General features: G+C 43.5%; 1 protein-coding gene across 1 annotated transcript; it reads right to left on the bottom strand.

The window, feature by feature from the left end:
• Positions 1-15055: 15055 nt before the first annotated feature.
• On the bottom strand, positions 15056-19916 carry MAGEB17 (MAGE family member B17). The gene is made up of 3 exons (XM_010383291.2): positions 19630-19916; positions 15502-17081; positions 15056-15187 (listed from the first exon to the last, which is right to left on the bottom strand). Exons 1-2 carry the CDS (start codon positions 19800-19802, stop codon positions 16022-16024), a joined length of 1233 nt encoding a protein of 410 aa, XP_010381593.1. The 5' UTR covers positions 19803-19916; the 3' UTR covers positions 15056-15187; positions 15502-16021.
• Positions 19917-26454: the final 6538 nt, after the last annotated feature.

Genomic DNA, 26454 nt, shown 5'->3' with positions numbered 1-26454 from the left:
ATAGACTTCACACTATGTGTGTCTATTAAATGAGTCCATAAACTTCACTAATAGAGTTGCAGGATGGTTAAGTTTGAAGATACTGCTTGATCCGTCGTTTCACAGAGAAAGAAGCTGAGGTTCAGAGGAGGTAATTGGCCTGCCTGATGACATACAGCTCTAGTTTTAGAGCCCGGACTAGAGCCATCTAGTGCCCTTTACATCTAACTTCCTTAGAGATGCATTTACCGTGAAGCCACTAAAGCTTAAGCTTCAGGCCCCTCAATTGCAGAGGCCTCTTCCATGCCCCTGGCAGAACATGAGCAATGTGTTGTCATGGCCATACAGGTTTTGTAAAATCTGAAAAAGAAAGATATTTTAAACAGGACCAGTTAAGAACACTCTCTTTCCATTCTGACTTCTCCATCACACTTCCCCCTCATGTAAAGGAGCACTGGAGTGGCCAAGGATATTGAACGTGTATAATTTCATATTTTTCCAAAAGAAGCCCCTACAAAACCTGGATCCACCTCACCTGCATTTATAATGTTAATAATACATGTTATTGATTATTCCATGACCATCCATGAACCTGCTATTTAATGCAGGAATTTGAACATACCAAAAACTTACTTTAACTCTGTATTCTGCCCCTTTCCCATCCTGCCTCTCCCTCAGAGATAGCCGCTATATTAATATTGTGTTTATTGTCCCATTGTCTTTTTGTTTTGTTTGGACACGTGTCATAAGCTTTAATATAAATACATGTTTTGACTTGCACTGAACTTTGTGAAAGAATATTGTACTTGGTCTTCACTCAACATATTGTTGCAAGTAGTTGTGGTTCCATCATTTTCACTGCTGTTTAATATTCCATTGTGTGAATGTATCATAATTAGTTTACCCATTCTTCTGTCATGGTCATTGGGGTTGTTTCAAAAAGTTTTGCTATTTTGAAAGGTGCTGATATAAACATTTTTGTATATATTTTTGAATAACCATGTGCAAGAGTTTCCTTTGGGTATATACCTGGCAGTAGAATTGCTGTTTCACAGAGTTTAAAAATGTTCAACTTTATGATATAATGTTATGTTGTTTTCCAAATCATTTGGAACAATATACAATGTATGAGCGATACATTACATAAGAGACCTATTGCTTCATCTCCTTTTCAATACTTGATATTGTCAGGCTTCCTATTTTCCCAATTGTATGGGTGTAGAATGGTATCTCTTTGCAGTCTGGCTTTCTATTTCTTTAATTACTAGCTAAGTGTGCATCTCCTCATGTCATTTGCAATTCTTACAACACTCTTGTAAGTTAGGGATTATCATCACAATGTGATAGATATAGAAAATACGACACAGAGAGGTTAAGTAACATATCCAAAGTCACCCAGCTAGTAAGTGGTAGACCAAGGATTCATACCTAGTGTAAGCAAAGTTCTCACAACAATTCTGTTACATTAACCACCTTATTTCTTTGCTACATATGGTATGGAATAAAGCATCTTGGAGAAGTTGCTGGTCCAGGTCTTGCAAGATTGAAAACCTAATCATTGGTAAGGCTTTCTTTCCACAAGATTGAATTAGTAGCCATTAATCCACCAAGGCTAATGTCCATGCCCTTTGGGTATTTGGATTTATCAAAACAAGTCTCTGCAGAAGTGAAATGACCTAAGGGGTTTGTGAAGTGGGAACATTATTCTGTTTGCTTCATGATGAATTCTTGAACTAATACTTAAATCATTCCGTAAATATAGAGTGAGGCTGAGGAACCAGGGGACACAGAGCTAAGAAAAAGTTGGCTTTTAATATCATTCTCTGAACCATTAATCTTTCAGGAAAGACGAAAAGATGTCATATTTTATTACAAAGAAGCCTGGAATATTCGATTAATCTAATTACTACAGTTATTATTATTTTTTTTAAAATCAGTGCTTCCTATGCCCTGGGCTCCATAATCCCTCCAGCCCATGAAGTGACTTAACTGGGGAGAGTGGTGTTGGATCACCAGCCCTATCTGTTTCTACCCTGGGCTGTTCCCAAGAAGCCACAGTCCAATCAAGGTGTCTGTGAGACACCTTGAAAGAAAGGGAGCTGGATGGGACTACCAATTTTTATTTGTCTGTCTCTCCGCTCTGCCTCAGGAATATAGGAACAGAATAAACAAATGCTATAAATTCCTGCCCTAGGCACTGATTTTTGAAGGAATTGAAAAGACAAACGGCAACTGCAACCCTGTAATTTTGGATGCAAAACATTCATAGCTTCAAGGTGTCCTGCATATCCTCAGTCCAGATGCTTTCAATAACTAGCTAAGAGACAAAGAATGGGTTCCTTTGTGGGAAGTTTGAAAATAAATATGTCTGCATCTTCACTTTGTGATCTCTGGAAAGGGATGCTCACAGGTATTTAAACAAGCTGGCTCTGGGCATCTGAAAAGGCAGGGAGAAAAGCCCACTTCATTTTTTAAAAAAATCGCTTTAATGATAATTCATATGCTATAAAATTTACCTTTTGGAAATATACCTGTGATTTTTAGTATATTCACAGAAGTGTGCAACCAGCATCACTATCTAATTTTAAAACATCCTAATCACCTCAAAAAGAAACCTTGTACTGGTTAGCAGTCACTTGTCTTTTTTTTTTTTTTTTTTTTCCTTTTTGTGGAGAACGGGGTCTCGCTGTATTACCCAGGCAGGTCTCGAACTCCTGGGCTCAAGCTATCCTCCCGCCTCTGCCTCCCTGAGAGCTGGGATTACAGGCGTGAGCCACCGTGCCCGGCTAGCAGTCACTTGTATATTTTACATGGAAGTCCCTTGTCAGATAAATGATTTGCAAATATTTTCCCCATTCTGTGGGTTGTCTTTTCACTTTCTTGGTATTATCTTTGAAGCACAAAAGTTTTTAATTTTGATAAGGTTCAATTTGTCTCTTTTTTCTATTGTCACTTATGCTTTTGGTGTCATATCTAATAAACTGTCATCTAATCATAGGTCATGATTTACTTCTACGTTTTCTTTTAAGAGTTTTATAGTTTTATCTCTTATTTTTAGGTCTATAATCCATTTTGAGTTATTTCTGTATATGATGTGAGTTAGGACTCCAAATTTAGTCTTTTGCGTGTAGATATCCAGTTGACCCAGCACCATTTGTTGAAAAGACTATTATTTCCCCATTTAATTTTCTTGGTATTCTTGTTGAAATGAATTGACCACAAATATAATGGTTAATTTCTAGACTCTCAATTCTGCTCCATTGATCTATATGTCTATTCATATGTGAATATTACACCATTTTGATTACTGTAGCTTTGTAGTAAGTTTTGAGATCAAGAAATATTACTTTTCCATCTTTATTCTTTTTCAGGTTTTTTTTTCTATTCTGAGTCCCTCGTACTTAAGGAAAATTGGCAATTGCCTTCAAACAGGCAGTTTGGATTTTGATAGGGATTGCATTGAATCTGTAAGATCAATTTGGGGAGTATCGCCATCTTAACAATATGAAGCCTTTCGATCCATAAACATGGTCTGTCTTTTATTTACATTCTTTCAGTGATGTTCTATAGTTTTCGGCATACAAGTCTTGTGTTTCCTTTGTTACATTTATTCCCAAGTATTTTATTCTTTTTGATGCTATTATAAATGGAGTGGTATTCTTAATTTCCTTTTTGGATTGTTTATAGCTAGTGTATAGAAATAAAATTGACTGCTGCATATTGATCTTGTATCCTGATCAAGTATCCTAATTACTGAACTCATGTATTAGTTCTAATAATTCTTTGTGGATCCCTTAGGATTTTCTATATACAAGATTATATCATCTGCTTATAGAGATAGCTTTACATCTTCCTTTTCAAACCGATGCCTTTATTTCTTTTCTTTGCCTAACTGCTCTGGCTAGAACCTCCACTGCAAGGTTGACTAGAAGTAGCAAGAGCAGATATTCTTGTATTGTTTCTCATCTTAAGCAGAAACTTTCACCATCAAATATGATTTAACTGTCAGTTTTTTATAAGCGCCCTTCATTTGCTTGAGGAAGTTCTCTTCTATTCCTGGTTTGTTAAGTGTGTTTATTATTTTTAAAAAGTGTTAGATTTTGTCATGCTTTTTCTTTTGTTTGTTTGTTTGTTTGTTTGTTTGTTTTGTTTTGAGACGAGTTTTTCACTCTGTCGCCCAGGCTGGAGTGCAGTGGTGCAATCTTGGCTCACTTCAACCTCTGCTTCCCAGGTTCAGGTGATTCTCCTGTCTCAGCCTCCCGAGTAACTGGGATTACAGACACGCGCCACCACACCTGGCTAATTTTTGTATTTCTAGTAGAGATGGAGTTTTGCCATTTTGGCAGGGCTTGTCTCAAACTCATGAATCAAGTGATCTACCCGCTCGGCCTCCCAAAGTGCTGGGATTACAGGCATGAGCCACCACGCCCAGCTTTTTTTTAAAAAATTATTTTTTATTTTTTTACTTTAAGTTCTGGGATACATGTGCAGAACATGCAGGTTTTGTTACATAGGTATACGTGTGCCATGGTGGTTTGCTGCATCTATCAACTAGTCATCTAGGTTTTAAGGCCTGTGTGCATTAGCTATTGATGCTGATGCTCTCCCTCCCCTCACCCCCCTCCCACTGACAGGCCCTGGTGTGTGTTGTTCCCCTCCCTGTGTCCATGTGTTCTCATTGTTCAACTCCCACTTATGAGTGAGAACAAGTAGGAACGCTTTTACACTGTTGGTGGAATGTAAATTAGTTCAAACATTATGGAAGGCAGTGTGGCGATTCCTCAAGGATCTAGAACCAGAAATACCATTTGACGCAGTAATTCAATTACTGGGTATATACCCAAAAGAATATAAATCATTCTACTATTAAGACACATGCACTCGTATGTTTATTGCAGGACTATTTACAATAGCAAAGACATGGGACCAACCCAATGCCCATCAATGATAGACTGGATAAAGAAAATGTGGTACATATACACCATGGAATATTATACAGCCATAAAAAGGAATGAGATCATGTCTTTTGCAGGGGCGTGAACGAAACTGGAAGCCATCATCCTCAGCAAACTAACACGGGAACAGAAAGTCAAATGCTTTATATGCATCTATGAAGATGATCATGTGGATTTTGTCCTTCAGTCTATGAATATAATGTCTTAAATTAATTTACACCTGTTAAGCCAAGTTTGCATTCCTGGAATAGGTTAGATTTGGTCATGGTGTATAGTCCTTTTTGTATGTTGCTGGATTTAGTTTGCTAGTATTTTGTTGGGATTTTTTTTGTGTCTATATTCATTTGGGATATGGGTCTATAGTTTTATTTTTCTTTTCTTGTGATATCTTCTTCGGGTTTTAGTATCAGGACCTCTTAGAATGAGTTGTGAAGTGTTCCTTCTTCTTCTTCTTCTTTTTTTTTTTTTTTTTTTTTGAAGAGTTTATGAATAATTGGCATTACTTTTTCTTCAAATGTTTGGTAGTATTTACCAGTGAAGACATTTTAGCTTGAGCTTTTTCTTTGTAGACAGTTTTTATTATTATTATTTCAATCTCTTTACTTGCTATAGGTCTATTAAGTTTTCAGTCATTTCTGGAGTTAGTTATGACAGTTTTTGTCTTTTTAGTATTGGTCCATTTTATCTAGGCTATGCTAATATGTTGGCACATAATTGTTCATAGAATATCCTTATAATTTTTTTTATTTCTGTAAGGTTAGTGATGATGTCCCTTTTTTTCATTCCTGGTTTTAGAGTATTCTCCTTATTTCTCTTGGTCTGTATAGCTAAAGGTTTGTCAGTTTCATTGATCTTCTTAAATAACCCACTTTTGGTTTCATTGATTTTCTTTATTGTTTTTCTATTCTCTCTCTCATCTATTTCTGTTCTAATCTTTATTATTTCCTTCCTTCTGCTTGCTTTGGGATTAGCTTGCTCTTCTTTTGATAATTTTTGAGGTGGAAGATTAGGTTATTAACTTGAGATTGTCCTTTTTTAATATAAGCATTTACAACTGTAAATTTCTGAGTACTGCTTTAGCTGTATCTCATAAGTTTTGGTATGTTGTATTTCCGTTCTCACTCACCTCAAAATATTTTCTAATTTCTATTGTGATTGTTTTCTTTGACCTACTGGTTATTTAGGAGTATGTTATTTAGTTCTTACAAGTTTGTGAATTTCCTAAATTTCCTTCTGTTATTGATTTCTAATTTCCTTTCACTGTGTTTGGAGAATGTACTTTGTATAATTTTTACTTTTTTTTTTTTTTTTTTTTTTTTGAGACGGAGTCTTGCTCTGTCGCCCAGGCTGGAGTGCAGTGGCCGGATCTCAGCTCACTGCAAGCTCCGCCTCCGGGTTCACGCCATTCTCCTGCCTCAGCCTCCGAAGTAGCTGGGACTACAGGCGCCTGCCACCTCGCCCGGCTAGTTTTTGTATTTTTAGTAGAGACGGGGTTTCACCGTGTTAGCCAGGATGGTCTCGATCTCCTGACCTCGTGATCCACCCGTCTCGGCCTCCCAAAGTGCTGGGATTACAGGCTTGAGCCACCGCGCCCGGCCAATTTTTTTTTTTTTTTTTTTTTTTTTTTTTTTTTTTTTTTTTTTTTTTTTTTTTTTTTGAGACGGAGTCTCGCTCTGTCACCCAGGCTGGAGTGCTGTGGCCGGATCTCAGCTCACTGCAAGCTCCGCTTCCTGGGTTCACGCCATTCTCCTGCCTCAGCCTCCCGAGTAGCTGGGACTACAGGCGCCGCCACCTCGCCCGGCTAGTTTTTTGTAGTTTTTAGTAGCGACGGGGTTTCACCGTGTTAGCCAGGATGGTCTCGATCTCCTGACCTCGCGATCCGCCCGTCTTGGCCTCCCAAAAGTGCTAGGATTACAGGCTTGAGCCACCGCGCCCGGCCTAATTTTTACTTTTAACAAATTTATTGAGATGTGTTTTTGTGGCCCAACATATGGTCTGTTTTTGACAATGCTCCATGTGCACTTGACATGAACATGCATTCTGATTTCGTTGGATGAGGTATGTTAGGTCTAGTTTGTTTATAGTGTTGCTTGAACTTTTTATGTAGAAGTGAATTTTCAGATGTTCTTATACCACCATTTTGGAAGTGGTTTTTCACTACAGTTAACAGAAAATAGCTTTAGTGTGATGTCCTTAAATAAAGAACAAGGATTTTCCTTAGGTTGACAGTGTAGGCAATAATAAAATAACTTACTTAGCTTGCACTTATCAGTTGTTCAGGAAGTGCCTGGTCAAGATATAACCTTGTTGCTGATCACTTCTGTTAAATGCTGTGGTATTTTCTTTGACAACTTCCCAAACTATACTTATTAGTTGAAGAAGTCAAATTATTTTCCTGGCAGTGTCTAATGCCAAAAGCTATGATCAAATCTTTAAGAAACCCCTGAATATAAAAAAACAAAGACTGAACGTGTGATTTTGCCACCCAGAATGCATTTGGCAATGTCTGGAGATATTTTTGGTTATCAGAACTGGAGAGTGGTACAAGCATCTAATCGGTAGAGGCCAGGGATGCTACTGAACAACCTATGATGCACAGGGCAGTCCCCCATGACAAAGAATGATCTGGTTCAAAATATCAATAGTGGCAAGATTGAGAAACCTTGGTCAAAGATTAAATCTAATCTGTGAGATCAAAAGGAAAGAAATTTTTAAATTTTATTACCAAAACCATCAAGCATATACTATGTGTCTTTATTTTGTTTCATTGAGGAAAGGAATTCAGAGGCACAAGATAGAAATATGTTTTTGAAGGTGATAGATGACAAACTTGAGATTCAGGATGTATTACCAAAATCAGCAAGAGATTAGCATAGGACAAACAGTATTAATAGAAATAGTCTCTCTCTTTTTTTTTTTAGTGGTCACCATAATTTTATTTCTTTTTTAAAAAATGTAATTTCAACTTTTACTTCACCTTCAGGGGGTACATGTGCAGGTTTATTACATGGGTATGTTGCATGATGCTGAAGTTTGGGGTATGAATAATCCCATCACCCAGGTGGTGAGCGTAGTACCCAATAGGTAGTTTTTCAGCCTTTGCTCGCTGCTCCTCCCCCCCACGCCCCGGCAGTAGTTCCTGGTATCTGTTGATCCCATGTGTATTCAGTGCTTAGCTCCCACTTACAAGTGAGAACATGTGGTATTTGCTTTTCTTTCCCTGCATTAGTTCGCTAGGATAATGGCCTTCAGCTGCATCCATATTGCTGCAAAAGACATGATTTTGTTCTTTTATATGGCTGCTTAGTATTCCATAGTGTATATGTACCACATTTTCTTTATCCAATCCACTGTTGATGGGCACCTAGGCTGATTCCATATCTTTTCTACTGTGAATAGTGCTGTGATGAACATATAAGTGCATGTATCTTTTTTGTAGAATGATTTGTTTTCCTTTGGGTGTATATCCAGTAATGGGATTGCTGGGTCGAATGGTAGTTCTGTTTTAAGTTCTTTGAGAAATTTCAAAACTGCTTTCCACAGTGACTGAACTAATTTGCATTCCCACTAACAGTGTGAAAGTGTTCCCTTTTCTCCACAGCCTTGCCAGCATCTGTTATTTTTTGACTTTTTAATAATCGCCATTCTGACTAGTATGAGAAGGTATCTCGTAATGGTTTTGATTTGCATTTCTCTGATGATTAGTGATGAAGAGCATTTTTTTCATGTTTCTTGGCCACTTGTATGTCTTTTTTTGAGAAACATCTGTTCACATCCTTTGCCCATTTTTAATAATTATTTTTATTTTATTTTATTTTATTTTATTTTCAGTTCTGGAGTGCATGTGCAAGAGGTGCAGGTTTGTTACATAGGTAAATGTGTGCCATGGTGGTTTGCTGCACCTATCAACCCATCATCTAAGTATTAAGCCCCACGTGCATTAGCTATTGATCCTAATACTCTCCCTCCCCCCACGCCCTGACAGTCCCCAGTATGTGTTGTTCCCTTCCCTGTGTCCACGTGTTCTCATTGTTCAGCTCCCACTTATAAGTGAGAACATGTGGTGTTTGGTTTTCTGCTCCTTTGTTAGCTTGCTGAGGATAATGGCTTCCAGTTCCATCCATATCCCTACAAAGGACATGATCTTATTCCTGTTTTATGGTCACATAGTATTCCGTGGTGTATATGTACCACATTTGCTGTCTTTTTTTTTTTTTTTTTTTTTTTTTTGAGACGGAGTCTCACTCTGTCGCCCAGGCTGGAGTGCAATGGCATGATCTCGACTCACTACAACCTCCACCTCCCAGGTTCAAGCGATTCTAACCACCTCAGTCTCCCAAGAAACTGGGATTACAGGCATGCACCACCATGCCTGGCTAATTTTTGTATTATTACTAGAGATGGGGTTTCACCATGTTGGCCAGGCTGGTCTCAAACTGCTCACCTCAAGTGTTCCACCCACCTCAGCCTCCCAAAGTGCTGGGATTACAGGCATGAGCCACCATGCCATTTTCTTTATCTGATCTATCATTGATGGGCATTTGGGTTGGTTCCATGTCTTTGCTATTGTGAATAGTGCTACAGTGAACATACGAGTGCATGTATCTTTATGATAGAGTGATTTATATTCCTTTGGGTATGTACCCAGTAATGGGATTGCTGGGTCAAATGGTATTTCTGGTTCTGTGTCTTTGAGGAATTGCCACACTACCTTCCACAATGGTTGAACTAATTTACATTCCCACCATCAGTGTAAAAAGCGTTCCTATTTCTCCACAGCCTCACCAGCATCTGTTGTTTCTTGACTTTTTAATAATCGCCATTCTGACTGGCATGAGATGGTATTTCATTGGGGTTGTGATTTGCATTTCTCTAATGATCAGTGATGGTGAGCGTTTTTTTCATATATTTGTTGGCCGCATGAATGTATTCTTTTGAGAAGTGTCCTTTCATGTCCTTTGTCCATTTTTAATGGGGTTATTTGCTTTTTTTCTTTTAAATTTGTTTAAGCTTCTGTGGATTCTGGGTATTAGACCTTTGTCAGATGGATAGATTGCAAAAATATTCTCCCATTCTGTAGGTTGTCTGTTCACTCTGATGATAGCTTCTTTTGCTGTGCAGAATCTCTTTAGTTTAATTAGATCCCATTTGTCAATTTTTGCTTTTGTTGCAATTGCTTTTGACGTTTTCATCATGAAATCTTTGCCCATGCCTCCTGAATGGTATTGCCTAGATTTTCTTCTAGGGTTTTTATAGTTTTGGGTTTTACATTTAAGTCTTTAATCCATCTTGAGTTAACTTTTGTATAAGGTGTAAAGAAGGGGTCCAGTTTCAATTCTCTGCATATGGCTAGCCAGTTTTCCCAGCACCATTTATTAAATGGGGAATTATTTCCCCATTGCTTGTTTTGTCGTATTTGTCAAAGATCAGATGGTTGTAGATGTGAAGTCTTATTTCTGAGATCTCTATTCTGTTCCATTGGTCTATGTGTCTGTTTTTATACCAGTTCCATGCTATTTTTTTTTTTTTTTTTTTTTTTTTTTTTTTTTTTTTTTTGAGACGGAGTCTCGCTCTGTCGCCCAGGCTGGAGTGCAGTGGCCGGATCTCAGCTCACTGCAAGCTCCGCCTCCCGGGTTTACGCCATTCTCCTGCCTCAGCCTCCCGAGTAGCTGGGACTACAGGCGCCCGCCACCTCGCCCAGCTAGTTTTTTGTATTTTTTAGTAGAGACGGGGTTTCACCATGTTAGCCAGGATGGTCTCGATCTTCTGACCTCGTGATCCGCCCGTCTCGGCCTCCCAAAGCGCTGGGATTACAGGCTTGAGCCACCGCGCCCGGCGCGTTCCATGCTATTTTACTGTAGCCTTGTAGAATAGTTTGAAGTCAGGTAGCGTGATGCCTCCAGCTTTGTTCTTTTTGCTTAGGATTGTCTTGGCTATACGCTTTGCCCATTTTTTAATGGGGTTGTTTATTGCTTGTTGATTTAAGTTCCTTATAGATTCTAGATATTAGATCTTTGTCTGATGCATATTTTGTGAATTTTCTCCCATTCTGTAGGTTGCCTGCTTACTCTGCTGATCATTTCTTATGCTGTGCAGAAGCTCTTTTGTTTAATTAGGTCCTACTTGTCAATTTTTGGTTTTGTTGCAATTGCTTTTGGGGACTTAGCCATAAATTATTTGCCAAAGCCTATATCAAGAAGGTATTTCCTAGGTTTTCTTCTAGGATTTTTGTAGTTTGAGGTATTGCATTCAAATCTTTAGTTCATCTTAAGTTAATTTTTGCATATGGTAAAAGGTAGGGGTCTAGTTTCATTCTTCTGCATATGGCTAGCCAGTTATGCTAGCACCATTTATTGACTAGGTAGTCCTTTCCCCATGGCTTGTTTCTGTTAGCGTTGTCAAAGATCAGATGATAGTAGCTGTGCAGCTTTATATCTGAGTTTTCTATTCTTTATCTTGGTCTTCTTGTCTGTTTTTGTACCCATACCATGCTGTTTTGGTTACTGTGGCCTTATAGTGTAGTTTGAAGTCAGGTAACGTGATGCCTCTGGCTTTGTTTCATTTACTTCGGATTGCTTTGACTATTCAGGTTATTTTTTGGTTCTATCTGAATGTTAAAATAGTTTTTTCTAATTCTGTGAAAAATGACATTGATATTTTGATAAGAATACTGTTGAATGTGTATAATGCTTTGAACATTGTGTCCATTTTAATGATATTGATTCTTCCAATCCATGAGCATGGAATGTTTTTCTATTTGTTTGTGTCATCTATGCTTTCTTTCAGCAGTGTTTTGTAATCCTCCTTGTTGGGAGCTTTCACTTCCTTGGTTAGATGTATTTCTAGGTATTTTATTTGTGTGTGTGTGTGTGTGTGTGTGTGTGTGTGTTTGTGTGTGTGGCTATTGTAAATGGGATTGTGTTCTGCAGGGACTACAGACATGAGCCACCATGCCCAGCTAATTTTTGTATTTTTAGTAGAGACGGGATTTTGCCATGTTGGCCGAGTTGGTCTGGAACTCCTGTCCTGCACTGATCTGCCTGCCTCAGCCTCCCAGAGTGCTGGGATTACAGGCGTGAGCCACCATGCCCGGCCTATAAATGCTTATTTTTTTATGCCACTGAGTTTAAGGATGGGTTGTTACTCAGCATTATTATGGCAATAGCTAACTGATATTCTTTCTTCATATTTTACAGTGATTTTATCTTTTTGTTCTTGTCATCTAGAAGACATATTGAGAGACGTTGTCTTTGAATATTATAAAAGTTAAAATTATCCTTTGGTCTCTTGATTTTGCTTATAGCATTTTGTTGCCGTGAAAATATTTTTGCATGTATTTATCTTTTTAATGTGGTGCATTACTTATAATGGCTTTATGCACTATATATTTTTTTAAAGGACTCTGTTTTTTTCTAGTATTTTTGTAGTACCAAATTTTTTGTTTAAAAGTTTAATGCATGTTTATATTTATTTATGTTTGCATGTTGCATGGCATTTATTTACATACATGTTCTGTCATATTTATTTATGTTTGAATAGTGCACATTCATATTTACTTATATTTGTGAGAGATGCTGTAAAGAACCAAAATATCTTTTTTTTTTTTTTTTTTGAGATAGAGTCTCACCCTGTCGCCCAGGCTGGAGTACATTAGTGTGATCTCGGATCACTACAACCTCCGCCTCCTGGGTTCAAGCGATTCTCCTGCCTCAGCCTCCTGAGTAGCTGGGATTATGGGTCCGTGCCACCATGCCTGGCTGTACAGACGGGGTTTCACCATGTTGGCCAGGCTGGTCTCGAACTCCTGACCTTGTGATCCGCCCATCTTGGCCTCTCAAAGTGCTGGGATTACAGGCATGAACCACGGTGCCCGGCCCCAAAATACATTTTTAAAGATACTATCCTGTTGTTCCAGCATCTTTTATTAGTCAATCCATCTTTTCCACACTGATTTGAAATGTTGTCTTTATCATATACTAAATTATCATGTGTACTTAGAACTATTTCTGAAATTTCTCATGTGTTCAACTGATCCCTATACTCATGCATTACTTTTAATACTTTTATACTTTTACAACATTTTAATATCTGATGGAGCTAGTTCCCCCAATAGAACTTTTACATTTCAGAGATTTACTGGGTTTTCTTGCTTGTTAATTTTTTCATAAAAACTTTAGATTCGACTTGTATATTTTCCCCAAAAGTCCATAGAATTTTTATTGAGAATCTGCTAAATTTATAGATTAATTTAGGGAGAACCAACATTTTTATGATATTGAGTCATTCTATCCAAGAATATAGTATATATTTCTTTTATCCATCAAGATCCTTTAAACATTTTCTTTATACAAATTTTGTATATTTCTTTTTTTTTTTTTTTTTTTTTTGAGATGGAGTCTCGCTCTGTCACCCAGGCTGGAGTGCTGTGGCCGGATCTCAGCTCACTGCAAGCTCCGCCTCCCGGGTTCACGCCATTCTCCTGTCTCAGCCTCCCGGGTAGCTGGGACTACAGGCGCCGCCACGTCGCCCGGCTAGTTTTTTGTAGTTTTTAGTAGAGACGGGGTTTCACCGTGTTAGCCAGGATGGTCTCGATCTCCTGACCTCGTGATCCGCCCGTCTCGGCCTCCCAAAGTGCTGGGATTACAGGCTTGAGCCACCGCGCCCGGTCAAATTTTGTATATTTCTTATTTTTCCAGGCATTTCATTTTTTTGGCTATTGTGGCTATTGTAAGTAGGGTCTTCTCCAGTATATATATTTAGAGATGGGGTCTTGCTACATTGTCCAGGCTGGACTCAAACTCGTGGGATCAAGCAATCCTCCTGCCTCAGCCTCTGGAGTAGCTGGGACTACCATGTGTGCCACTGTGCCTGGCTTCACCAGAACATCTTGTGATTAGTTGTTTGTTTGTGTGAAAGCTATTGTTTTCTGTATATTAACTTTATACCTAGAAACATACTCAAATTTCCTATTATTTGTAACTTTTTTTAGTTCATTCTATTAGGTTTTCTAGCAAAACAAAATCTTTTATCCATAAGAAATGACAACTTGACCCACTCCTTTCCAGTTTATGACTTTTGATTTATTTTTCTGTCTAATTGTTTTGGCTAAAATTTGTTCTAAAAGTTATACAGCAATGGTAATAAAAACTATCCTTGTCGTGTCCTCGTTTTAATAGGGATGTTGCTAGCATTTTCTCATAAATCATAGTGCCGAGTCTTTGGATATATTTCATTATGATAAGAAAGTAAATTCATCAATTCTTATTTTATTTATTTATTGAAACAGAGTCTCGTTCTGTCGCCCAGGCTGGAATGCAGTGGTGTGATCTCAGCTCACTGCAGGTTCTGCCTCCCCAATTCAAGTGATTCTCGTGCCTCAGCCACTCAAGTAGCTGGGATTACTCTCTAATGACAGTGAAGATTTTTGTGTATTAACTCTCTCATTCCCCTGATGCAGGCTAACTTGAAATGCCCTCCTACTGACAGGACTGGCAGTGTCCCAAGTTCCCAGCCTGCCCTGTCCCAGGGCATTTATAGTAGGGGAGGGGCAATGGGGGGAGGATCCTATCTTGAATCTCCTCCCTCCTCTCCAGTCCGCTGATTGCCCCTTATATATTCCAACGTGTCTCTTCCGCCCCGCCCCGCAACCCCACCGTGTTCCTAATAGGAGAGCTGCTCTTGGATTCTAAAATATCATTGTGAGGGGCTGAGTCTTCTTTGTCTGTGCTTTCCCAGAACTAGCATGAAGACTCTCAAAGAGCAGATGTTCAATTCATGTTTGGTGAATGACATAATTCGGATGTTTGTCCCCTCCAAATGTCATGTTGAGATGTAATTCCCAGTGTTGGAGGTGGGGCCTGGTGGGAGGTGTTTGGACCATTAAGGAGGGTCCCTCATGGCATGGTGGTGCCCTGGCCATAGTGAGTGACTTCTCACAAGATCTGGTCATTTGAAAGCATGTGGCACCTCCCATACCCACTCTGCTTGGCTGTCTTCCGCCCACTGTTGCCACGTGACATGCCTGCACCTTCTTCCCCTCCTGGCATGAGAAAAAGCTCCCCAAGGCCTCCCCAGAAGCAGTTCTGGTGCCATGCTCATACAGCCTGGTGAACCGTGAGCGAAGTCAACCTCTTTTCTTTAGAAATTGCCCAGTCTCAGGTATGCCTTTAGAGCAACACAAGAACTGCCTAGCACAAGGAACAAAAGAGCCAGTGAACAAGTGTTCTCCTTTATGATGATTTAATTTCTCCAACATTCTTTTTTTTTTTTTTTTTTTTGAGACGGAGTCTGGCTGTGTCGCTCAGGCTGGAGTGCAGTGGCTGGATCTCAGCTCACTGCAAGCTCCGCCTCCCGGGTTCACGCCATTCTCCTGCCTCAGCCTCCCAAGTAGCTGGGACTACAGGCGCCTGCCACCACGCCCGGCTAATTTTTTGTATTTTTAATAGAGACGGGGTTTCACCGTGTTGGCCAGGATGGTCTCGATCTCCTGACCTTGTGATCCACCCGTCTCGGCCTCCCAAAGTGCTGGGATTACAGGCGTGAGCCACCGCGCCCGGCCATCTCCAACATTCTTGAATACACATAGCAACTGTGAGTATATAGCTTTTTATTTGATCACAACAAAAGACTTAAAGAAATAAGATTTTTAAATGTCAAAGTTGCCAATCAAGTGACACTTTTTCCCCCCCATCTTCTAATCCCAACTGATGCAGTGTTTGGTTGTTTCACAGTTTAAAGCCAATCCCTATTCCATTGCTATTTCTTCTTGCACTAGATCACAATCTAATAAGTAAAAATTTCCAATTCGTTTTACAAAATACAAGAACATCACTCTTCAATGTGATAAACAGCAATAATTTTGTGAGGCACCTAATTCATGAACTTAGATTCTGAATCAAAGTCAATCTCTTTCAAAGGAACACACGGTAGACACAGAAGAAAAAGAGGGAATCTACAAGTGGCTTGCAAATAACCAGAACACGAGAAAGACACATGTCTTGGGCTCTCTCTAGCCCCGCCTCACCCCCAAATACTGAGATGGTGGACAGCCCTTTTCAATCTCTTAGTGAGGATTGCCTGAGACTTCACTACGGCTGAGAGGACCTGCTAACCCTGGCCCTGGCGCTAGCCCTGGCTGCTGCTCTGGCTCTGGCTTGTTCTTCCTCCTCTCTCAGAGCCTCCTCATACTGGGACTTGTAGGTACTGACAACGGTATCATTGAGCTTGGCCACAAACTCCAGGACTTTCATTTTGCTGGTTTCAGCATGGGCCCTGGGACCCCACAGGAACTCAGAGCGTGGAGGATCACTGCTGGGCACCTGCCGGTACTCCAGGTACCCCTCTCGCACCAAATCTTTGGTGACAAGCTCCTGGGGCTCCCCATAGATGAAGTGCTTCCTACCCTTATACATCCCCAATGCATTCAGGCATTCCCACATCTCTTCCTCAGTGGCACGGTTGCCATGCATGAAGATGGTGCTCAGGAGAACCATCAGGAGCCCGCTCCGGGGAAAACCCCCGTCATCGCCTAAGCTACCTTGATTGGGAAAGTCCAGCTTGCTGACAAGCACATAGGACTGACGGCTGGGGTCCATTTCCTTCAGGTAGAGGCCAAAGACCACCTCTATGTTCTCAGCGCTTCTCCGGAGGATCTCAGGGAAGTGCTGCTTGTATGTTCTGTTGATAACCTTCAGCATGGCTTCCCTTGTAATGGGCTCTTTCCTTACATACTTGTTGAGCAGGAACTGCACCAATTCACCCGTCTTCCTGTTCAGAAGATCTATTCCTGTGCTCTCAGAGGAGGACGGGCCATGGAAGGAGTTGGGACTTTCCCCCTTTTGGCCCTTGGCACCTTCATCAGAACTTGTGAGTGACACAGCTGCAGCAGGAGAGCTGGGGTAGCTGGCTCTCTGGGACTCCGGAGGAAGGCCTGCAGCGGGGAAGCTCTGGGGAGCACTCTGGCATGCAGGAGGGGAGGAGGATGGCAGCTTTTCCTTCTCTGCTGCGGTGGCTTGAGCACCCCTGAGACATCGGTCTTCACCTCGAGCCTGGCGGCGTTTTTCACGGGCACGGCGCTTACTCTCCTGACCGCGAGGCATGATGACTGTGCTCAGGGGCAGCAGGCAAGAGGGTGCAGGAGGTGGGCACCTGGAACAGGAGGAACAGAGGGTGTGAGCCCCTCAGTGGGGAGATATCACCTTAAGGAGGCCCCCATACAGGTGCCCTTGAGGACCCTGCTCCACAGCCCCACCTGGCTCCTGTTCTCCAGGGCAGCCTGTCCCCTGGGGACCCTGGGGAAGAAGTTACAGTGCTCCTTGCCCTGCAGCCTGCCAGCCCTGCCTGGGACCAAGATCCTCACTCCTCTGTTTCCTCTGAGGGGAAACTGAGGCATCTGGGCTTGACATCCCTGTCTGAGGCCTCAAACCTCTGACATAGGGAGGGATCCTGAGGTCCTCTTACTAATTTGGGGCCAGTGGCTCCACACTCCTCAGGGTCCTCACTATCTGAGGCCCTTCCCTTCAGGTCAAGGCCCTCACCTTCCTGAGACCCCGCCCCCACCCCAAGGGGAAAGAAAGCATGAGTCCCCTCCAGCCACCCCTGTTCATGGCCTTTTTGGACTGGTAGCAGGGTCTGGACTCTCAGAGCCTCTGATGTTCTGGGTTTGGTGGCCCTGTTAGTCCTCACTTAGGCAGGATATGGGACATGTCCCTCAGCCCACCAGATTCCTCCAGCCTCAGCCCCCGGCCCTGTCCACCCTGAGCCCCCATGGGCTAGAAGTGAGGGGCCCTCTATTCGACTCCCTCTTCCGGGGTTTCCCAGGCCTGAGAGGGAAGTCAGACTTTGTGGCGCTCCCAGATCCAGGTGAGTGCTCTCCTCAGCCTTCACTCAGAGTCTTAACCCTGACTCCCATCACTACCTGGAAAACACTCCTGTCTTAACCTGAGACTTATTCTCTCATACCAGCCCCTCCATTCTGAAATACCCCTAGGAAGTAGTGACGGTCACCTCAGCTGGCCACAAATGCTCATCATTTCCCGAGACTGGGAGCAGCGGAGATTTTCTGTGTTGGCCCCACAGTTACACATGGGTGGTCCCCTCGGTCCTCAGGGTCCTCACCTTGACTCCTGGCAACAGCTTAATAACCTCCAGCAGCTGTCTTGAGGCTGTCCCTTTTACCCAGGCTCTTCACCTCCCTGAGATGCCCTGGGAGGAAATGCCACTCACCACACCAACGTGCCTGGGTCTCCCAGGGGTGATGGTAGGGGTGGTGCTCTATGTGGTCTACTTCTCCCTGGGCGGGGCTCCCTCTTCTCCTTCAGTGTTCTCTCCTTGACTCCCACCAGGGACTAAGTCCTCCTTCCTATCCCGCCATGAATGGGGCCTCGCCCATTGGTGCAAAAGAGCCACTTCTCTGAGACACCACCCCGACCCCTTCAGGACACCAGGGATCACCAAATGCTAATGGCTCTGCCCATGGTTTCCCAGGGCGCACAGCAGAGCTGAGACTTTATGTCGTCTCCTGTGTTTTGGAGTGGTCATTTTCCTCCCTCCTCATGTAGGATTTTTTTTTTACCTTCACTCCCCACAGAGCCTGGGACTCCTTTCTCTGCTGACCTGGGGCAGCCAGTCTTGCAACCAAAGCCCTCCTCTGCTGAAACCCTCTGTGCAGCCCTGTCTACTGAGGGCTCAGGATCTTCACCTTGCTACTTGACCAGTCCTGGGATTCCATCCTCAGCTCATCACAGGCAGCACCCTTCACAGCAAGGTCCTTGCTTCAATGGGACCTCAGATTTGTACATTCAGGGTAAGCCACATCCTCTCAAGGCTGTTTAGGGCCTTCAAGGCATGACAGCTGGGGTGGGACTCTAGGGGACCCCACTGCTCTACCTCAGGGTTCTGAACTTGGCTCAGCGTGGGACCTCCAACTCTTTGGGACGTGACTCAGGTCACTTCACTGACCTAAGTCAGCCAGGTCCAGGCCCAAGCTCTCACGTCCCAAAGCTGCTAAAGGGAAAAGTCAGGGCATTCCCGGTCTGGCTATGTCTGCACGGGGTCTCCCAGAGCTGACAACAGGGCAACAGAAACCTTGCTCTCGAGCTCTCCCTGGCTCTCTTGCTTTTTTCTTTTTTTTTTTTGTGACAGACACGGGTCTCTCTCTGTCGTCACGCTCCTGGCGTGACCATGGCTCACTGCAGCTTCGATCTGCTAGGCTCACGCGATCCTCCCGCCTCAGCCTCCCGAGCCGCTGGGACCACAGGCGCCGGCCACCATGTCCCGCTAGTTTTTGTTCTTTTCTTTCTTGGAGAAAGAGGGTCTTGCTTTGTTGCTCAGGCTGGTCTGGAACTACTAGGCTAAGGTAATCCTCCCGCCTCAGCTTCCCAAAGCACTGGAATCACAGGTGTGCGCTACCACGCCCACCTCGTGGGCCTCCTGTGTTTAGGAGAGGTCTCCTTATCAGCATCAGGGACCTCATTTCGATTAGGGCCTAGGTGTCCATCCCTCTGCAGAATCGGAGCCTCACCCTCACACCAAACCCTCCCCTCCCTGGTACCCTCTCAGAAATCAGCGCCATAGCCTGACTGGAGCCTCCCGCGGCTGAGGGAGGTGGGTGCCCGGGGGCAGAGGTTGAGGGACACAGGGTGGTCACCTTGGCTGCGTGCGGGTGGGCCTTTCAGTCCACGATCGTGGTCCTTACCTTGATACCCAACCAGTCCTGGGGTTCTGGTAGCCTGAGGTGGCGTCCCTCAGATGAAGATCTTCACCTTCCGGCAGCTTCCCTGGCGGGCGGAAGTCGGAGTGAGCCACATCCAACCAAGTCCCTGCGGGCTCTCCCAGGGGCGGGGCTCTGCTTAGGGCCCCTTTTTGCATAGAAGTCCTCTCCAGTGTACTCAGTGACCTCTCCGGGACTCCAGTGAGTGTCCAGCTCTCCTCCCTCAGCTGAACTGTGCTTTTGCCTTTAGACAGAGTCACTACCCTCGTTAGAGCATCTAAGCGGAAAAAAGGGGATCCTTAGCTGAGGTCTTTGTTATGGCTGACAAGATTAAGCATTTTTTTTATTTTTGTTTTTATTTTTTGCTGATAACCATTCCCTTATGTCACTCAGGGTCCTCACCTTGATTCGAGTCAGTTTCTGGGGCTCCACTATGCACAGCTGGGGCTGCCCCCACCAGACCAAGATTCTCCCTTCCCTGAGACCCTCCAGGCCGAAATGACAGCCACCTAAACCTGACAGCTATTCCTGGGCATCCCAAGTCACAGGAGAGGTAAGGATGGGGTGGCAGGAGTGGGGATGGAATGGTGTGGCAGTGGCAGTGTGGGGAAGGGGAGATGTGAGTTGGTGGAGGTAAGAGTTTTTGTGTCTTCTCTGTTCTAGTGTGGATGTGTGGTTTTCTAATTCCTCCCTGAAATTCCTCACCTTGACACCTGACTAGTCCTGGAACTTGATCCTCATGGGACTTGAGGCTACTCCCCTCTGATCAAGGTTCTCACCTTCCTGGGACTACAGAGTTGTAATCAGGATGAGCCAAATCCACCAATGACTATTCCAGAATGACAAAGGCTGTCAACCAGGGCAGGACTCTATGGGACCCCACTATTCTGGCTTGTTCCTTCCTTTATTCTTCATTCGGGGTCTTCACCTTGGTATCTATCAGAAGCTCACAGTCCTTCTTCTACTAACCTGAGTTTGTCTTCCTGAAGTGTCTCAGGCTCCTGAGAACGTTGAAGGATAATTGTGGAGATGCTCAGTCTCAGCCCTGCCTGTGGCCCTCTAAGTCTGAGAGCAGCCACAGGCTGGTCTCTGTTGGACCTCCAATATTCTGGGATGATGGTATCCTCAGCCCTCCTACATGGGGCTTCACATCTTGGTTCCTGTCTCGTTAATTCAAGGCTTCCTGGGAAATGCCAAAATCCCTGCAATCTCTTGAACAGTTTTTCTTCCGCAGACTTTGTAGAGAATGGCTCCTTGCCCTGAAGTGATGAGAGATCAGGAAGCTGTAACTCAAGGCAAGGGGCCCAGGACAAGTGGTGGGCGGTCAAAATAAAGCCAGTTGGTCTATTCCATTTCTTCACCAGCCAGACTTAGCCTCTGCTGTAACTTCAGTTCTAATAGATTGGCTTTTTCCAAGGAAGGGTAGGGCCACATGATTTTGTGAGTCCCTGATCTTTTCAGGTGATCTGACATCACATATGTAGATGATCGTGTGGTCACTGAGTATTGTCTCTTTCTTTTCCTTATTCTTAGCTCTCATTTATTTTTGTATTCTTATTGCTCTGGCTATGTATTCCAAACCAGTAGTTTGTACACAATATTTTTCTTCTTATAACTTGATATACAATTCGGAGTAGGGAGAAGAAAAGTGAATTAAGATACACAAGGTCTGTCTCAGGCTGAGATGAGTGTGACAGTCTGGGAATAGTTTTATTTTAAATAAGCAATACTTGCTGGGTGTAGTTTCTCAAGCCTGTAATCCCAACACTTTGGGAGTCTGAGGTGGGTCGATCACCTGAGGTCAAGAGTTCGAGACCAGCTTGGTCAACGTGGCGAAACCCTGTCTCTACTGAAAAAATACAAAATTAGCTGGACATGGTGATGGGTGCCTGTAATCCCAGCTTCTTGGGAGGTTGAGGCAGGAGAATTGCTTGAACCCAGGAGGTGGAGGCTGCAGTGAGCTGAGATTGCGCCATTGCACTCCAGAATGGGCGATAGAGTGAGACTCCCTTTCAAGAAAAAAAAAAAAAAAGCAATACTTGCAGATGGTTAGCAAGAAAGTTTATTTTTTTCTTTCCATGGCATTCCCCAACATGTTTCCTAATTAATATGAGCCCCTATGACAAGTTTGACCACTCACAGTGATGTACATTAAGGAGTTCTCAGAACGTTCCCCTGCCTTTGACTACAGGCCAGAGAGTCATGGTTCCTTTACTTCTTGTCTGGAGTGGGCATCATTTTTAATAATGGTGAATTAAGTCAGTGTTAGTTGGTGCTGCTAATCTGTGCACCACAAATGACAGTTGTTTATTTGATGGTCCTATTGGGCATGACAAGTAAGGTAAATACTAATAGTTGCCTAAAAGGCAGAATTTATTAACTCTGACACTTCCCCCCTCACTTTGGCTATTCATGCTCTGGGTCTGTGGTTGTGAGAAACTGATCGCATAGAACTCTACAAAGGGAATTTTGTGGTTTTCTCTAATTGGTTCAGACAATGCAATAGACATGAGGGATGGCAAGACAGAGAGAGAGAGAGAGAAATAAAGAAAGAGAGGGAGACAGAGAGAGAGGGAGGGAGGGAGGGAGGGAGCAGGGAAGGAGAGAGAGAGAAAGAAGGAAAGTAGAAAGAAAGACAGAAAGAAAAGAAAGAAAGAAAGAAAGAAAGAAGAAGGAGAAAGAAGACGAGAGTGGCATTATGAAGGGAAGAAAAGAAACGAAATGACAACAAAGAAAGAGAGAATAAGATAAGAAAGAAGAGATAAGGAGAGGGGTGGAGGAGAGAGGAGGACGGAGGAGAGACGAGAAGAAAAAGGAAGAAAGGAGAGAAAGAGAGACAAGAAGATAGCGAGGGACGGGGGAGAGCGGAATCTCTTAAGGACGTGAGAGCGACAGAATTTTAGGGGCTTAAAGAAAGGACAGACGAAGGAAAGAAGGAAGGAATCCCCCAGGAGGGAGGGAGAAAGGAAGAAGACAGAAGGAAGAAGGAAGGAAGGAAAGAAAGCTTTATAGAGAAGAAAAGGTCCCTGGCCCTAAGAAGCTTTATTAGTCCAATGCAGGAGTCAGCAAATGACAGCTTTCAGGCCAAATCTAGCTCGCTATCTGTTTTCGCAAATGCAGATTTATTAGAACACAATCACACTCACTCATTTACATGTTATCTGTGACCGCTTTCATACTACAAAGGCAGAATCTAGTAATCGTGACAGATACTGTATGTCATGCAATGCCTAAAATATTTATTCTCTGGCCCTTTACAGAAAACGTTTGTCAATTCCTGATTTAGTGGGATAGATCAGCATTTACACAAGTAAGTATAATTCAAAGCAGGATATGATAAAAAAAAATAGGACCCATGTAGAAAGTACTGTGTGAGTACAGGAGCATGGGAGGGCTTCATGGAGACAGAACACTGCAGCTGGGCTTTGGGGAATGGCTTGGATTCAGGCCAGCTGAGAGACAAGAGGACATTTTAGGTGAGGTGGTCCTCAACCCTGTCTGTTTATTGCAATCGCTTGGAGAGTTTTGAAATAGAGATGTCTGGGTTCCCCCTCCTTGAGATTCTGACTCTGCTGTTCAGGGGCAGGGCCTGGGCATCAGGATTTTTGTTTTTTATTTTTATTTTTTTAGACAGAGTCTTGCTCTGGAATGCAGTGGCCCGATCTCAGTTCACTGCAGCCTCTGCCTCCCAGATTCAAGTGATCCTCCCACCTCAGTCCCCAGAGTAACTGGGACTACAGGTACGTACCACCATGCCTGACTAATTTTTGTATTTTTTTTTTTATAGGGATGAGGGTTTCACCAGGTTGCTTAGGCTGGTCTCAAACTCCTAGGCTCAAGTGATCTTCCTGCCTTGGCCTCCCAAAGTGCTGGGCTTATAGGTGTGAACCACTGCACCTGGTGGGCATCAGGATTTTTAAAAACTCCGCAGGTTATTCTAAGGGCAGCCCAGGTTGAAAAACACTGGGCCAAAGAAGTGTCAGGGAACAATTAGGAGCAAGGTGTGAATGGAGGGAGTCTCTGGGTGCAGAGGGAAGGGATAGTGCAGTGGGAGATAAGCCTGGGAAGTAGGGAGTCAAATCAAGGTCAGAGAAATTAGATTTTGTCCTGGGAAATGGGGACAATAACAAAATGGGGACAATGTGGGCATGACAGCAACATGATCAGAGGCATGTATAAGGAAGCATAATCTAGAAAAAAAACATAAAGAATAAAAATAAGAGCCTGTTAGGGGTTTTTTGCAAGAGTTTAAGCAAAACATGGAGCATATCTTGTTTAGGGCAGTGATGTGGTATGATTTGGCTGTGTCCCCACCCAAATCTCATCTTGAATTGTAGTTCCCATAATCCCCATGTGTCGTGGGAAGGACCTAGTTGAAGGTAATTGAATCAAGGGGGTGGCTACCCTCTTGCTGCCCTCATGATAGTGAGTTCTTATGAGATCTGATGTTTTTATAAGGGGCTTTTCCCCCTTCGGCACTTCTCCTTCCTGCCATCATGTGGAGGATGTGTTTGCTTCCCCTTCCACCATAATTGTGAGTTTCCTGAGGCCTCCCCAGACCTGCAGAATTGTGAGTCAATTAAACTTCTTTTCTTTACAAATTACCCAGTCTTGGGTATGTCTTTATTAGCAGCATGAGAACAGACTAATACAGTAAATTGGTACCCGCAGAGACTGGGGTGCTACTATAAAGACACTTGAAAATGTGGAAGTGGATTTGGCTTCCAGGCAGAGGTTGGAACAGTTTGGAGGGCTCAGAAGGCAGGAAGATGTGGGAAAGTTTGGAACTTCCTAGAGACTTGTTGAATGGCTTTGATCAAAATGCTGATAGTGATATGGACAATGAAATCCAGGCTGAGGTGGTCTCAGATGGAGATGAGGAACTTTTTGGGAACTTGAATAAAGGTGACTCTTGCTACGCAAAGAAACTGGTGGCATTTGGCCCCTGCCCTAGAGATCTGTGGAACTTCGAACTTGAAAGAGATGATTTAAGGTATCTGGCTGAATAAATTTCTAAACAGCAAAGTGTTAAAGAGGAAGCAAAGCATAAAAGTTTGGAAAATTTGCAGCTTGAGGATACAAGAAAAACCCATTTTCTGGGGAGAAATTCAAGCCTTCTGCAGAAATTTGCATAAGTAACAAAGAACCAAATGTTAATCACCAAGACAATGGGGAAAATGTCTCCAGGGCATGTCAGAGACCTTTGCAGTAGCCTCTCCCATCACAGGACCCCCCCTGCTGTGTGCAGCCTAGGGACTTGGTGCCCTGTGTCCCAGCAACTCCAGCCATGGCTAAAAGGGGCCAAGGTACAGCTCAGGCCCTGGCTTCAGAGGGTGCAAGCCCCAAGGCTTGGCAGCTTCTACATGATGTTAAGCCTGTGGGTGCACAGAAGTCAAGAATTGAAGTTTGAGAACCTCTGCCTAGATTTCAAAAGCTGTGTGGAAACCCCTGGATGTCCAGGCAGGAGTTTTCTGCAGGGGCAGGGCCCTCATGGAGAACTTCTGCTACTGAAAAGGGAGGAGAATTCCCTCATCCCCCTCACAGGGCATGCAACAGGGATGTGGCTCACTTCTTCAGTGCCCTGCTACTCAAACCCCTAGGAGGAGCATGCAGATGGGCAGGTCATGGGGAGTGTTTTGGAGCTCCAATCCCATGGCAGTGTCTAGGGTTGTTTACAGTTCCTGAAATCCCAGTGGGCATGTGTTACAGTATGTTCTTTCAGTTTTGTGTTAATCAGCTCAATTAGACCCTCTGCCTTATCAAAAGGATAGAGGGCTTTCTGTATCCTGGGTTCTTGCCCTGCTGTACCAGAAAAATCAGATCACATGTGGGCTTGCAGAATGAGTGCAGGGTTTTATTGAGTGGTGGAAATAGCTCTCAGTAGATGGATGGGGAGCCAGAAGGGGGATGGAGTGGGAAGGTGGTCTTCCCCTGGAGTCAGGCCATCCAGTAGCCAGATCCTCCTCTGACTGCCCTGGTCGAATTCCCCTTGGTGTCCACATTGTTCCACCACTGATGGCCTGCTGGCATCTGCTGGTGTCTGTTGGTGTATTCTCCTGCTGGCGTGTTGCTCTTGACATCCAACCACTTTGTGTCTCTCAAGTTTATATAGGCACGGGATGGAGGCGTAGTGGGCCAGAGTGATCTTGGAAAATGCAACATTTGGATCCAAAAACAGGAGTGCCTGTTCTCATTTAGGTCTGCGGGCACATGCCTGAGGGTGGAGCCCTTAGCAGGGACCATGGCCTTCTCTACCCAGCACTTCCCTGCCTTGCTCCCATATTACTAGGGCAGTGCAGAAGGGAAATGTGGAGTTGGATCCCCCACACAGAATCCCCACTGGGGCACTGCCTAGTGGAGCTGTGAGAAGAGGGCCATAGTCCTCCAGACCCCAGAATGGTATATCTACCGACAGCTTGCACTGTGCACCTGGAAAAGCCAGAGCCCCTCAACACCAGCCTGTGAAAGCAGCCAGGAGGGGGCTGTACCCTGCAAAGCCACAGAGGCAGAGCTGTGGGAGCCCACCTCTTGCATCAGTGTGACCTGGATGTAAGACATGAAGTCAAAGGAGATCATTTTGGAACTTTAAGGTGTAATGACTGCCCTATTAGATTTCAGACTTGCCTGGAGCCTGTAGCCCCTTTGTTTTGGCCAAGTTCTCCCATTTGGAACCGGTGTATTTTTACCCAATGCCTCCAGCCCCAGTGTATCTAAGAAGTGATTAACTTGCTTTTGATTTTACAGGCTCATAGGCAGAAGAGACTTGCCTTGTCTCAGATGACACTTTGAACTTGGACTTTTGGGTTAATG

This window comes from Rhinopithecus roxellana, chromosome 7 (genome assembly GCF_007565055.1).
Source record: "Rhinopithecus roxellana isolate Shanxi Qingling chromosome 7, ASM756505v1, whole genome shotgun sequence".
Lineage (NCBI taxonomy): Eukaryota > Metazoa > Chordata > Mammalia > Primates > Cercopithecidae > Rhinopithecus > Rhinopithecus roxellana.
This window is presented reverse-complemented; position numbering and strand designations above follow the sequence as displayed.